The following is a 15,715-nucleotide window of genomic DNA, read 5'->3' as shown; positions in this document are numbered from 1 at the left end:
AATTGTGAGAAAAGACAGCCTTTATTCACAGTGCACATTTGAACCTTTGGGGACAGTTACTGGAAATTTTGTAGAGGTTATATATTTATTTGCTTTCCTGAGAGCTGTTGTGATCATTCCAGAACACTGCAGAATGATGTGATGTAAACACACACAGACTGAGCAACTCAGCTTGTCAAAAACTCATTTAAATATAAATGCATAAAATAGGAAAAAAAAAAAACCAAAACAAATTGGAATATGTATGTGCTAAAAGCCCTTTTTGTGATTGCTGAATCTATAGCATTATTGACATTTCATTGTAGCCGAGGGATTACAGAGGAAGAGCTTCCCAGCTTTCCTTAAGTTTAATCCTTCCATGACATGTTTGTTAACTAGAATCCCCATGTTACCAGTCTGGATTGGACTTGGTGCCACACCGTGTGTACACGTGCCACAAATGGAAGGTAGAGAATCCTGGGATGAGGTGAAGAGACGCAGTCCCTGTTACTTCAAGTTTCTTCCTTCATAAATTCATTGGTTTTGTGCCTCATTTGGAATATTTTCACAAATTTTAAAGGCCATAGCAGTTCCACCTTTGCGCTGCGTGCTTCAGCTAAGGTGCTTCTTCCGTGGGAAGTTCATTTGGTGCTGCTGCTCTGCAGCGTGCTCTCTTCGTAGGGAGGCACTGGGTCTGGAGAGGGCTCAGCGTGAGCCTCTTCCAGGGAAGTCTTCATGGTGGCCTCCTCGTACGATGGAGGCAAACACACCGAGAGGAAGGTGGCATCAGGGAGCAGCGTGGAGTAGTGGAAGCTCTGCTCGCTGCTCCAGGGCAGGGCGGAGAGGAAATGGGGCACGTCGTGCTCGGGCAGGGCCTCGGGAAGGTCGATGCTGAAGATCTGCCCCTGCTGAGCGGGGCGCTGGCAGCGGCGGTACAGGAAGAGCAGCAGGAATGCCAGGAAGAGCATCATGGTGGCAGGCAATATGATACACAGGAATGGCTCTATGTCGTCTTTGGTTGAGCTTGTCTGCTGTCTGCTCTGTAACCAAAGCAAATGGAAAGGATGTTGGATTCCTGGAGATCTCTTAATCAGAGAGAAAAACCACATTCCCCATCTCTGCCTTGTGACATAGCAGTTGCTTTTCCAAATTTCTTTCTTTTTGCACTAGTATCAGTCAAGCAGTATGTTTTGCAGACTCATTAATTCTATCCACTGGCCAATTAAAGCAAATTACAACCAGAGACAAAAAACCCCAGAAAAGTTGCAGAGTATTGGATTTTTAGAAAACCCAGTCTCCAATGGGGAAAACCCCTAAAAGCCTGGAAGTATATGCAATTTTGTATGACATTTTATTACTCTTGGATTATAGCAGGACCAGTCAGCTTTGCAGGAGACTGGTTGAACTTTTAAAATTTGGGAGAACATTGAATTGCAGATGAAGAAGGCTGGTGATCCACCATCTGGTGTTGCTTCTTTGTGTTTGGAAAACTGTTTAAAGAACAAATATTACAGCAACTCGCCCTTTCAAACAGGGGCCATTGCCTACAATACCTGCTCTTTGGGTTGTTCTAACCTCACAGGCCAGTTCCAAATAAAACACAGTGTTTTTATTGGACAGGACATCTCGGACTGGACCTCTTGAGCTTGCTCTGCCAGTGATCCAAGAATCATTTTTTCTTATTTAGAACTACAGAAAAAAAACTTCTGGTGTAAGAGAAGTAACAGTTGTTACTGCTGTGTTAGCTTTGTTTTCTGCAAATGTAGCAGAAAAGACCTCTGTCCCACAGCTTTTGAATTGTGATGTAATCTTAACTGGAGTCATAAGCTATGAGAAAAACCAACAAAGCCATTTGTGCTCTTGTGTTGTATTAGATTTAATTTTAAAATTTAGTATATCTTGTTTCCAGTCTGACTCCATCTTCTAATAACTGGGTCTCAGAGTATAGTCTAGGGCAGAAGGAACCCCCAAACTTTATAATGCTGTTTATCAAGTAATTCCCTTTGCAAGCTCTTGACTAATGCTGTGAGGTGCCTTTTTCAAATTGCTTGGTGAGACTAAACAAGTCAATGGATCAGATTTCCTTTATTTTGAGTGAAGGTGCCATTCAGGCTAGGAGAACTTCAGTGATTCTTTCCCCAAAGGGTTTGGAAGCAGGACTGCAAACTGGCCTGTTTGCAGCGATGGCTTTGTGAAAAGGACAGTAACTCCAGTGTCTCCTTAGTCTACAAAAAATTTCTGTTCTCATTCTTCCAGGAATCACAGTCATTCTTCTAGCTACAAAAATCACACTGTAATCTACATTCAACTGGTTATCTACTAGTCAATTGTAACCTCTTTCCTTTGTTGTCATATTATCAAATTATTATTATGTGGTAGTGCCTAAGAAATATAAAGTAAGTAGGCATTGACTCCTAACAAATAATGTAGGGGAGGTTACTGCTTTTCTATTTTTTCCCCAAGGTATTGCGGGTTTGAAGCTAAATGCATTAAAGTAATTTTAAAATACACTGAAACCTTAGCAGATTAGCTATTAAGCTGTTTTTTCCCCAACGGTCTTTTACCCCAAAAAATGCATATTAAAGAACTATTTTATATTTATTGATACTTTTTATTAAAGATTTTCTGGCTGTATAAGCTGTTGTCTTACCTGACCATTCAATGAGTGACAGGAAAGAGCAGACTTGGAAGAAACTGTTTCAGCTGTTCTTCCAATGCAGACATTAAATAATTTCTTAAAATTTAGGGGATTTAAAAAAAAGTTTGTTAATGCTTTTTTTGTGTGCCTTATACCATGCATGAAACGTTTCAAGAGAAAATGAGAAAAAAGCATTCAGCAGTATTATGTTAGTGGTCTGTGTATGAGGGGACCCACTCATACTGATGTGTTACCAATACTCTTACGGTAAATATTGAGCAGAGCTGAGATTATAATGGACAGCATTATTCCTGATCAAAGAAGAGCTTGTTTTTAAAATCAAAGTCTAAGTTTTGGGTTTAATTTGTAGGGACCAGGCTTTCATCCAGGTTAAGTGTTTGCCTTAGGATCTGAGTTGTATTCTGATGGTTTGTGAGGACAGAGAGTGAGATTGCCAGTGTTTCCTGCATGAGATTAGTAAAAGGTATATACAGCCCCAATTATCATTTAAACTCAGTGCAGCTTCCCTATAAATTTCACTGCAGTGATATTTGCATGTCAAATCATGGCCAAGGACTCAGTGTATCCTTCACATGCTGGTGGAAGCACAGGCAAGAGTTAGGGCTGTAAGACATGGCCTTGCACAAATGCTGGACTTCAGGAGGGAAGGAAAGGTTGGGCTTGATGGAAGGAATTAACAAATGGTCTTGGGTCTCAGGGAAATATACTTTGCTCCAAACCCTTGACTGGAACCCGGAGGTCTTGGGCCTTGCAATGTGCTTATTAAGAGAAATGTGCAAAATATATTATTGTTGGGGGGCACAGTTCACATCTAATGGTAAAAAAATGGAAGGAGTGCAACTATTTGTAGTATGAGCTGGCTCAGATGGCAACAGTCTGTGAGGTAGCCACAGAAGGACACCTTAGGGTATCAGTGGGTTACTGGCCTGAAAACTCTTCTTGTTTAAAGGCTCTCCAAGAGTAACATATAGCACTATTTCTAAAATTGCAAAATCAAGCTCTCAAGCCTGAATAAATGCCAGCATTTTTGAAATCTGTGAAATCCTTAATTTTCTCTGCAACACATATAGTTTTTAATTACATTATTGTGCACAAAGTGCCTCTTCAGGGTTGTGAGAGATTGCTTAGGGAAGGAGATGAGCACCACAATACCTCAGGGTACCGTGTTGCAGGGTGTGTAAAGTACGCAGTGACTGAGTCAGAAGACTGTGGGAAGAGAGAGGACTGCCTGCTTGTGTGGTAAAGCAAATGTTCTCCTGGGGAGTTGTACTCCTGTCTCTGCTACCAAATGCTCTGGGGAAGGGGCAAGACAGATCAGTGGAGGTGTTTTCTGTGGGTTACTTGTTGGTTTGAGTGCCTGGGTTGAGATCCTTGGGAATGGTCTGCAGAAATTCTGCATCTCTATTGCTGTCTCTGAAGGTGAAAAGGCTGTGCCCGGAACCTGCAAGTACTTTATTGAACTGTGGGATCTGGTGAAAAATTGCAATGTTATTACAAAACAGCCCATATTCTCTTGTACTAAGTAAAGAGGTCGGGTGGTTGGACTAGATTTTCATTGCAGACCCCTTCCAACTGAACTACTCCTATTTTATCCTATTTTATTTCAAAATAACCACAGTAACCAGTGCCTGGTGGCTGCCTATTCAGTAATGTGTGCAAAAGAAGACATAATAAATTTGTTTAGTTTGTTCTTTTGTTTCACAACTACTGTATAGTTGTTGAAGAAGAGTGAGTTTTACTATGATCTGCAAATTAGTGGCATGTAAAGCAGATAGGATTAAGAATTAGGCAATATTATAGAATTATAAAATACGCTGAGTTAGAGGGGACTCGTCAGGATCACTGATCTCAGCTCCTGGCCCTGTGGAGGACACCCCAAGAGCCACACCATGTGCCTTTGAGCATTGTCCAAATGATTTTTGAACTCTGTCAGGCTTGATGCTCTGACCACTGCCCTGGGGAGCCTGTTCCAGTGCCCAGCCACCCTCTGAGGGAAAAATGTTTTCCTCATACCTAACACAAACCTCCCCTGACTCAGCTTCATGCTTTTTCTGCATGCTAACAGGTGACAATAAAGACTGGTATTGCTCAGTCTGTGTTTCAGAATGCTCACAGCTGTTTAACCACAGCTAATGTTAAGACTTTCCTATCGGGGTGAAGTAATTGGTAGGCTACTTAGTGTATTATTTGAGCTGAAATAGTTTTTCCTAATTACTGCCCCACAGATGCCCTGAGCCTCAACAGGGAGTTATGTATCCATTTTGATGCTGCCTGCTGCCAAACATTACATGGACTGATTTTACTTTGAGATGTAGTTCCAAAAGGACAATGATGGACTTCTTGTATGTATATCAGTCAGTATAAATATATCAAATGTATTAGAGACAACTGATCAATATTAGTCCCTCTTTTTCTATTGTGGTTTTGTTTCCATTTCTGCAGTGACTGCCTAAAGGGATACTCAAGAATGTTCAAAGATCTTAACATAAAGACTTGGAACATCTAATAGGCATTTTAAAAATTACACTAAAAATGGGGATAATTTTAATACAATGAATCAAAGGTCACTTTAAGAAATTTCTGAAATGCTAAACTAAAACTTGTTCTAAATTGACATAAAACTAACTTCTGCACTTGAAGCTCTAAAACTAGAAAAGTAACCACTGTGTATAGGTATCAGGAATAGCTGGCAGAACTGGAAAATAAAATTTTCTAGAAATCAAACTCAATCTTAATTAATTGAAAGTAATACAACTGCAGAACATATTTAAGGTAAAATCCTCCACTGTTTTATATCTGAAAGTTTCCATACCAGGCATATGAAGTGACTGATGGAGTTATTAATTGACTGGTTTTGTTTGATGCTGCCTCATTGGAGATCAGCGTGCTCTGCCTGTGTTATCACAAGCATCTATTGTCAGGTTTGTAAGTGACAAAAATAAGGATCTGACTTCCAGCATGGAACAAGTGACAGACATAAATATGGGAAAATATCCTTTTTAAAATAGAGAAAGGCAGAAAAGAGCATGGAAGTAAAAGGGTTCATATTTCTAAAAAGTGTTGTTTCCCCAAAACGGATTCTTAGTAGGATACTTTGGACGTTGTTTATTCTCCTCCTTTCATTTATATATTTGTAGGGACTGAAGCAGAGGGTCAGTTTCCCCCAGCCACTGAGCACATACTGGAAGGAGAAAAGCCTTTCATTAGTAATCTGTCTGCCAATGTTTTTTTAACATGCTGAGCATGTACAGTTGCCAGCTTACAGATTATGTGACCCACATCAGTTGAGATGAGCTTTCACTCGTGCCTGTTGGTAAAGGAATGAAAGGCAGAGTGTGGCTGAGTTGTGTGGTATATCCATGATGAGTAAAGGAATGGGCTTGGAGTGGAGCTGTGAGTCCAGACAAAAGGGGGAATAGTACCTGCCTTGGGCGGGAATGACCTCATAAGGCAAAACATGAGGTTAAGGGAAGCTTTTGTGGGAAGATGGAAAAATGAAAGTTTATTTTGCTTACTGAAATTCCCACTGAAGTGATTGAGTTGAGCTAAGATTTATTATGTTCTTAATGATTTGCTAGCATACTTAGAACTCCATTAAATTATTTTTGCTAATACAACCCATATTTATACTAATATCTTTTGAAGTTGAATCAGGAAACCGATACTTCTGAAATGTTTTAAGTGGATTTGGAACAAAGTCTGCTTTGAAGTCATTAGGGTGTGGTCCCCCAATAAGTTCTTTTCCAAGCTCTGTCCTGATCCTTGAAGCTGATTTATTATTGTTTGTAAAAAGCAAAAACATGTAACTCTGGCACACAGGAAAACATTTTTATGTGGCTTTGTATCCATTAGTGATGACACACAATTTAGAAGTGAGCCTGAATTTACACAGAATTTTCAAATACTCGTTGGAATGTGACTCTAGTGATGCTGTTTGTTTCTCACTGTCAGATAAAAGCAGCCTCAAGGTGTGAAGACATTGCCATTGCTGTTCTAACTCTGGAAATGCTACCAGTGAGGCAGACTTTCTTAAAATTGTGGCAACATTTAAATACTACTTTTTGTCCTGTTTTGACACTCACACACACTCCTACCCCCATTTGTTTTGGAACAGTACACTTTACCTATATCAGCTGAGTAGCGTGGCCAGTTCATTTGCTAATGCAACATGCTTTGGACATTTACTGTGGAGCTACATGCACCTTAAATTATTATTTTTGATCGGAGAAACACTTTTGCTGTATCCCAGACAAAGCCAGAAAGCAGGCAGTGTTTCCATCGCTGGGGGCTGCTTCCCTCCCCCCCGGGCTGCATGTGATCCTCTCTGGCAGAAGTAATCAGCGCCCAGCTTAGGGAACAAGAGTTCATCGCTGCCTCTGCGGGACTCACAACATCTGCAGAGAGGCTTCCCGGGACCAGATGCAAAGCATAAACATGCCTTTAACAGAAAGGAAATCAAGGATGCCTTATGCTTAAAAGGAGTAATTAAACTTCCTTACCTGCCACCCCAGCAAAATTTTTCCATCGAATGTTTTTCTCCTCCGCAAATGTGTTTAAAAAGGCTTAACAGCAATAAAGAAATGCTCTGACTCTCTGTAATTGATCAGTACTGCTTTGGTACGTCCCAATGCCCAGGGATTTACTCTGCACCATACACGGAGGCGTTACACAGACATACACACACATGCAAAGTCAAAGGACATGCCACAGAGATGAGCAGGGGGGTACAGACCTGAAGCTCTGTTTCCAGAAGTGGCCCACCTGGTTCACTGTTTAGCCAGTCATAGTTCCCCCTGTCAGCATGTCCAAAATGTTTCAAGCTGCTGCCCAAGAGCCACCTCATGCTTTCATTGACCTGATCTTCTGTCTTCGTGCCTCCACCTTGCCTCGCTGCGGGCAGCTGCGTCTCCGCCTCCCAGCCTGGACCCAGCCAGGCTGCTCGCAGCTAATGATCCCTCTCCAACGGCATCCCCTTTCCAGCCAGAAAGGAAAAAGAGAAGTTAGACACCCCCTCGTCGTCAGGAAGCCAAGCAAATAGATCTCAGAGCCTCTCTCCACTTCCAACTCAATCTCTCTGGATTTGCTTCCGTGGCCTACATTACCAGCAAAGCTGGCATCAGGTATCTGGGAGCTAGGGCTGATAGCGCTCTGATTGGAGCACTCCCTGCATTAGGATTATTAAAAGGGGAATTTGCATGTGAATCTAAGCCCACATGGTCATGACTCCATGTGGATAAATAACGCTCTATATTTGGTTATCTAATAAATACTATTTCCAACAAAATAAAATAAATAAACCCCATGCTTCTATGTTGAGAGTGAAAGGGTACCTGAGGCTCCCCCTCAGTTACACAGCTCAAAGTGGAAGCACAATCCAGGCAGGTTTTTGTTCCCTGTTGCTGAAACATACAGGAAAGAAAAGTGTTTTCTGAGTAGAGAGGCAAGGACACGAGGCTAAATGCTGTACTGAATTATTTAGCAGTGTTAGGATGTAGATGTTAATGATAAATCTAGAGAGAGAGCTCTGCCAGGAAAGCTTTGGTCACTGTGGGAGTGTACGATTGCTTCTGGTAAGAACGAGTTGTCTGTTCAGTTAAATCAGGTTAACAGCTTTCTAGGCTACTCGTTAAATGGCAGTTGTTTCCAGCGAGACGGCTCTCTTTATCCACAAAAAAAAAGAAACATGAACTTATTTCACTGATGTGTGGTAACTTCTGAAGAGAGGACTCTTTAACCTGAATTAAGCCTTGATTCAACCTGCAACTGGTGCTGCAAAGCTGCAGGTGTCTTTTGCTGCCTTGCTGCGGGCAGAGGGAAAAGCTATTGCTAAATGTCCCTTTCAACTTTGCAACTGTTCAAATGTGATGCACTTTTTATGATTTCTCAAGGCTTATCTGTCCGAGCAAAAGTTGTGTTTAGGACTGATAATAGAAACTTGGGGTTATTTCTTATTTCTTGCTTGGACTTTTTTTCATCAGCTTTTCTTTTAGTTCATGGCTCCCAGGGAAGTTCAGGTGTAGTTGGCAGTGGCAGGCTCTACTCCTGCAGCTCCAGCAGTGGCAGCCAGTGGTGACAGCACTCGCCATTCCCAGCAGGAGGACTCTGCAAGAACCTGTTCCAAGACTGGCTGTGTCTGCAGCTTGCAGGAAGGATTCACCCTGCAGGTGAACCATGGCTGTGGAAAAGAGAGCTGGTAGTTTGATAAATCTATCTTGTTTTGTTACTGAATTTGCCAGGTGAGCAGCGGGCAGGGAACAACAGTGTGTGAAGGGCTGGTCTTGCTGCTGAAGCAGCCACATAATTGTTGGAAACTGAACTCTTGCTTCTGCTGAGGTGCTCCTGTGTGAAGCCAGAAATCTCACTCAGCAAAGCCTTTGCATGCTTCTCCTCCATTCCTCAATGCCTCACTCGTTGGAAAGCACTTTCAGAGGTGGTCCTGGTGGTGTCCAAGCACCAGGACAAGGGCAGTTACACTGTGACTTACAATGTACACCGAGAAGCCAGGTCCTAAACATGGATTAACAGGTCACAGGTCAAAATAGTAAAATATTTCTCTTGATGTCTCAACACCTTGTAAAAAAGCAAAAATAATGGCCATCTTTCCCAAGCCACTATTAATAAAATTAATTCCTTAAGGAGCCTTGAGACTGTGTAGCTTAAATCTATAATCTCACATGCAAGCAGGAAACATTCCTATACCATCTTAATTAGGGTCTTAGTGCAGCCCCTAAGATTATTAATGCTATTTTTAAAAGCTTTCTATAAATTTGCCTTGGGACTGTGCATGAATAATGAAGAGAAGTAAAAAAATATGTCCCCTTACAGTATAAACACCTGTTTGGCATCCTTAGATTCTAGTTGATGAATTTGAGCCAAAAAAAATAAGGTCTGTACTTTTATGACTCACTGACCTGCTTTGTCAAATGCTGCTTTGAATACCTGACCTCTGGAAAATGTGTAAGAATGATTTAACTCTGTAGAGCTGAGGCCGAATGGGAATTTGGGGAAATGCAGTGCCTTTTGACAGGTAGGTAATTAGAATATAAAGTAATGATTGTCCCTCTGGCTTTTTATCTCATCACTGGAGCCAGCAGGGAGATTAGTGAGCATGATTGGGATACTCTCTTTCTGCTGCCAGGGGTCAGGTGTCCATTTGCTGCACTGCCTTTGTAGAGCAGATCTGCTCTTGAGCAGAACTGAAACAGAGCCATTCAAGACTGGGGTTGCAGTGGCAAATCTGTTGCAGATTTCTGCCAGCTCTGTGGGGCTCACAGACGCTGATTTTTCCCTCTCACACAGAGTTCATAAATACCCTTGTAGCATGAGGCACGCTGCAGTGTGAAAGCTGGGGCAAAGAAGCTCATCCTTAATTCCAAGCCCTTGGCCAGATATCAGGCTCACCACTTTGAAGTGTGGGTTGGGTTCAGAGATCACCAGATTTTGACGTGGACAAAATGTCCTTCTCTCCTCCTCCACTGGCTTTGTTCTTTGAAATAGTTTGATCTGGAAGCTGCCAGGTCAAACAATCTGGAGAAAATAGCTGACACGGAATGGCACCACTGACTTTGATTAAAGTTTGGTAAAGGTTTGTGAGACAATGCCAACATGATATTTTTAGCTGAGGCAGTGTTGGTATTATCACTTGCAGTGCCCCAGCAGAGAAGCAAGGAGAGACTTTCTGAGGAAGCCACTGCAGAAAATAGGCACCTCCACTGTCCTCAGTTCAAAGCTCAGACTATCTGTCATAAATTATTAATCTCTCTGATTGCTGAGATGTTGGAGGCTTGCACTGTAATTCTAGGCTATATTGCCACCAATATTGGCAGGGAACACAATATCCACAGTGCCTTAGACAACCCTTCAGTTTTCTTGATCCTTTCTTCCCCCAGTTTCTTTTACTGCTGCCCAAAGGTGGTGGTGAAACTTCCCTGATTGAATGACTGTGATGCTGTGAGGGATGGTATGAGGGTTAACCTGAATAATGCAAAACTAGAATTTTAGTGGGTGAGGTGTTCCACTGTCTGCAGTCCTGTGCTGGCAGGGGTAGATTCACCAGGAGAAATGGTGGGACAGGGTGACTTTTGCCTATAACCAGCTGGCAGGTGCTTCTGTGTCCTTCAGGTGGGAGTGGTGTGACTCTCTGTCCATTCCCTTCTCACTTGGGTAATTAAGCAGTTCTGTTTTGTACTTTTTTTGATAAATTTTCATTATATTGAGATTTTAGCTTTACTTAGTTCTGTGAATGTGATAACACCCAGAAAGCTCTGTGGTCATGGCAGAGTGCTGGTGGCTGAGCAGTATCCATCTGATGGATAAATGGATAGCTCTGTCTCGAGCTATGGGGTTTTATTAGGTACATTTTTTGTAACTTCTGTCAGTCTAGCTTTGATCCCCTTCATTTACATTTGGTCATGCTTACCTTGAATTCTTGTTTTCTGTAATTTAAGGGAAAAATCTGCCACTCTGTTTAAGACTGTATATATGCCAGCACACACTGTATGGCACTTCATTCCTATTTAGCCAAAATATAGAAACTCTTTGTTTTAGTGGGAAGGGAGCAGGGGAGGGATTGGTTTTGTGGTTGAGCTTTTGGTGATTTGGGCTTTTTTCAGCATTTCTGAAGGGCCAGCTGACTACATTATGCTTTTGGTTGCATTTGCTTTTAAAAGTGTTGCCATAAGCTTAGTGAGAAATTAAGCATTTTGCTACTTTATTAGGATGATGTTCTAAAAAGAAACAATTTTTGGTGGCGTGGCTGCAGTCAGGTTGAGCTCCACACTCTCCCTTTTGTACACTTCCATTATTAATATTGTTGATTTTCTTATCTCATTGCTGTTTCTAGTAAATATTTCTTATCTCAACCCATGATCTTTGCCTTTTTTGGCTCCAATTCTCCTCTCAAATCCTCTGAGAGGGGAGAATGGGGAAAGGGGGTGGGTGAGCAAGTGGTGTGTAGTTTGGAGTTTCAGTGGGAAACACTAAACTGGGAAATACCATTCGTAAACCATGACACCAATATGAGGAAATAAACTTCTAAGGAGAAATGTGAATGTGTGGTTAACCTTCAGGTGAGCTTTTAGAAGTAAACTTTTAAGATTTACCTAATTGTTCATTGTGTTTGATGTTGCTTACCCTGGTGGTTGACCTTGTGTAGTGCTGGGCAGGCCTCAGGTACTGAACTCTCAACATTTCTGCAGTCCCGTGTTCAATTTTTTGTTCAAACTGACACAATTTTCTGCTAGAATATTGTGAATCCCTGAATGAAATCTCCTGAGACTGTATCCAAGTACAGCAATCTCTGTGTCACTACTTGTTGCTAACACAACAGATTTTATACAAAAGAATGATCATATCTCTACATAGCCTGATTTGGTTGGTATCATCTGCTGCCAAAAATCTATTATCTCTAGATTCCAAAGGAATTGTTCTTTCTGACGTTGTTGCTTAGAACCAGTGTCAGGAGAGCACTGTTGGAGAAGCAGTAGCTCTTCTAGCTTCTAAAACTAGCTCAGTTCTTCATCAGAGTGGAAAAAATGCAAATTAACCTTTAAGTCCTTTGTCATCCCTTTAAAGCCAGGTGCAGCTCCAGAGCAGAACTGTAGTTATCAACAGACCCTCTTACAGGTTATTGTCTCTGATTACAGAGACACTGCAGTGACCCACTTCTGGGTAGGGAATGGGAAGAGGGTGTCTGTCCCTTGGTGCATTCCAGGTCAGCCTGCACAGGCTGCATTGATGCTGCTGTGCAAAATGTTGCTCCTGTGTGGATCCTCAGGGTCAGCCAGAGTTGTACAGAGGGGAAAGCCTAAGGCCAGGCTGATAAAACATGGATTTTCTCTTTGGGGAAAAAGCAGATTTTGCTTGGGGCAGTGGTGGACAAAGGGAATCAGTTGTGAAAAGAACATCTGAGGCAGCTATTTCCTTCTGCTACAAGATGGGGATCCTCTCACCCCTTTCCAGGAATATCCTCCTCACTCTCTGTGCCAAGTGAGTTGGTGTGCCAACAGCAGGAGGAACCAGGTGGCTGCTGAGGGGCAATGGGGCCCGTAGGGGTGAGCATTTACAATGTGCCCAGGTTGTAGGGGCAGCTCTAGGCCTGACTGGTTAGAGGCATTTACATTCTGATGTTGCTCGTCAGGGTTTAGGGCGTTTTTTAGACTTTATTTGACTCCAGCCATAACTTTTTGCTATGTGCAGGGTGTAGCCTCCTTGAGAGGGCTGCTTGTCCAGCCAGACTGGTTTGGTTTGATGGCTCAGGCTCTAAAAGAGACAGACAAAGTGGTGTAGTTTGGCACTTGTGCCCTGCCCCAGGCTTGTCTTTCTCATCCTGTTTTTCTTCTGCAGTCACTGCAGATCTGTGATGTTGTCTAAAACAACACAGCGTACCCTATATACCCCACAATCCCCTACAACAGACCCTCAATAGTGGTCATCCTTCTTGCCCTACTCTCAGCACAGCTCTACCTAAAAAACTTGAAATTGTGTGAGAAAAAAATTAGTCAACTATATAAAAATATTTCCTTTTTTGTTTGTTTTTTTTCCTTTTTTTTTAACCTTCATGCCTGGCTTTGCAAACTAATAATCTTTATTCTCTTGGGTTGGGGGTTGGTCACAAGAGCCTGCATTGAGATATTCAATTATTTAGTGTCCTTTTAAAAGAAAAGGTAATGCATGCAAGAGAGATGTAAGATCTGCTCTGGTGACCATCCCCGCAGCTGGGATTTTAAAAGAACATTTTTGTCAGGGCCCTTGTGCTTGTGGTGCCAGCATTGCAATTGTACCCGAAACCAATTCCTCTGTTTTCTCAAGGGACAATGAATTGTTTTTGCAAGTAAGCAAACCAACCAAGAGCCTTGTCACCTTCCTCTCCTCACATGAGTTACTGCAATACCTTTTCAAAACCATTTTTCACTTTCTCATTATGTTTGACATTATTGGTTCTCAAGCTTCAAGATTTGTCTTTTTTGACCTCCTAGACAAAATTACTTAGAGGGATAGATTTCAGTATAGCATCTTACCCAGCTTTATTTTGATCTCTTCCTCTCCCTATAATCTCTGGAACAAAGAACCTGATTTGAAGTACAAAGCGGTCTGCTGGGAGTATAATGTAACATTAAAAAACACCTAAATAATTTATAAATGCTACCCAGAAAAGTATTCCACATTATTTTAAGTAATTTTGTTTGACTGTGGTAGGGAATGAACATAATAAGAGATCAGAAGTGGTCACACTAACCACAGCGAAGAAAAATATTTCAGGTTGGGCATAATTTCTCAGAGCTGGCAAACCAGAAGTATTGGCTCTCCTTTATGGATACATACTTCCCAGCAATTACAGTGTAGACAAAGGTACAAATCTCTTGTAAAAACAAAAAATCATCCAGATTTATTACTATGAACTTCTATCAGGAGTCAGAAAACTGCACATGCAGCCTGGCTAATGTGTTGGGTTCTGGTGGTTTGGTTTTTTTTTTGTTTTGTTTTTTCCCCTTCAGTATAAGAGTAGGACCCAGCTGACCTGTGCTTACATCTAAATTGTTCTGATTTATTTTGGATTCTGTTGAGTTTTGAAATCTGGATACTGACTGCACTTTTCTAGGATTCTGTGTCATGCATTTGGATAAAGACTTCAATTTGTGTTTGTTTGCAGTGATATTAGATGTTAAGAGGTTTATCCTGATGCTAGCTTCTTTGCCAGAAGCTCCAAAATCAGAGATCACTCTGCATTTCACATAGCTCTGTGGACAGTATCCCAGGCTTGTTCTACTTCTTTCAACTTCTGCCTTAGGTCTGCTCAGTGAACCAAAAGGTTTCTTCACCTGGAAAACATGATCAGGAAGTATCTGTCCTGGAGAGAGCATGCTTCCAGCAGGCTTACTGAAAATATTGTCCCATTTTCACCTGAGTGCTTGGGGGTATGGATGTGACAGTGGTCTCCTATGCAACCCTACTGTGTCCCACCTGCTCCATCCAAAGTGTGTTTCCCTTTTGTCTTGTACCTGAAGTACCTGCTGGTACCTCTAGTTTGACTTTCTGTATCCCCCCTATAAACTGTCTATGCTGCTGTTTTTTTGGTTTGGGTTTTTCTTTCCTTCTCTTGCCAGATTATCTCACAGATCTACTACTTTGGGATAAGAGTCCAGAACATATGTTTAGATACTTTGGACCATTTTGAGGTCAAGGACAGATTTTTTACTTGCTTGGTTGGTCATCCCACCTGTAGCAGTGACACTAGGCACTCCTTTGGCACCCTGTCAAAAGTAAAAATTACTTATTAAGAAACAATTAGTCTGGCTTGGTATCAGGGGAGCTTTTAACACAGTTTAACACAGATTAACACTGTGTAGCCAGTGATAAACTTACATTGTGAAAACATGAATGAGTTTAGTGAATCCACTGAAGAAAAGAGGATGTCTGCAATTCAATGGTGTGCCTGTTTAGTTCCTTTTAAAATTTTCTTTATTGTTTTTTGAAGTATTTGTTGACAGCTGTTTTCTTAACACTCTGCTTCTCAACAGAAGAACAAGTGTCTTCTAGGTAAGTCTAGTGGCAGCAGAAGCCACTCTAGCCTGACCCCAGCATTAGTGTGAAGGCAACTTGGAATTTGTACATGTAAGGAGTGAGAGGAATAGTGAAGCATTGCTTTCTGTATTTACTCTGCTGCTGTTTCACATTACTGAATGCCCTTTAGGAGGAAATGAAAATCTTTCTAATGGGATCTAGATGAGATGTGTGGAGCAGCAGAAGGTAGTTCCCTGGAATGACATTAGATCTGATGGCTGGGATTTAACACACTCTCTTTTGCCAGAAGTGTGTAAGATTATTAAAGCATCACAACCTCATTTGGTTGCTTTGTAATCTGTTCTTAACCTGCATGCTGATGAGGCTGTTATGTAACAACCAGTGAAGGCCAGGCCTTATGTTGCTTCAGTGTATGGGAGCCCATGCCCAGAGATCTCAGTGGGGCCAGGTGGAAAGCTGGCTGCGTTTTCCCTCTTGAGATTATGTGGAAAACTTGCTTTTGGGCTGTGGGTAGCATCTCTGATCACAGAGAGGTATATCCTAAGGTTTATGCTA

General features: G+C 41.8%; 1 protein-coding gene across 1 annotated transcript; it reads right to left on the bottom strand.

The window, feature by feature from the left end:
• Positions 1-620: 620 nt before the first annotated feature.
• On the bottom strand, positions 621-7,481 carry SMIM28 (small integral membrane protein 28). Its single transcript, XM_030946605.1, has 2 exons — positions 7,371-7,481; positions 621-1,019 (listed from the first exon to the last, which is right to left on the bottom strand). The coding sequence occupies exons 1-2, from the start codon at positions 7,479-7,481 to the stop codon at positions 621-623; spliced, it is 510 nt and encodes a 169-aa protein (XP_030802465.1).
• Between the last annotated feature and the right edge of the window lie 8,234 nt (positions 7,482-15,715).

Source organism: Camarhynchus parvulus, chromosome 3, assembly GCF_901933205.1.
Source record: "Camarhynchus parvulus chromosome 3, STF_HiC, whole genome shotgun sequence".
Lineage (NCBI taxonomy): Eukaryota > Metazoa > Chordata > Aves > Passeriformes > Thraupidae > Camarhynchus > Camarhynchus parvulus.
Note: the sequence above shows the minus strand (reverse complement) of the source record. Positions and strands in the feature narration are given on the sequence as shown.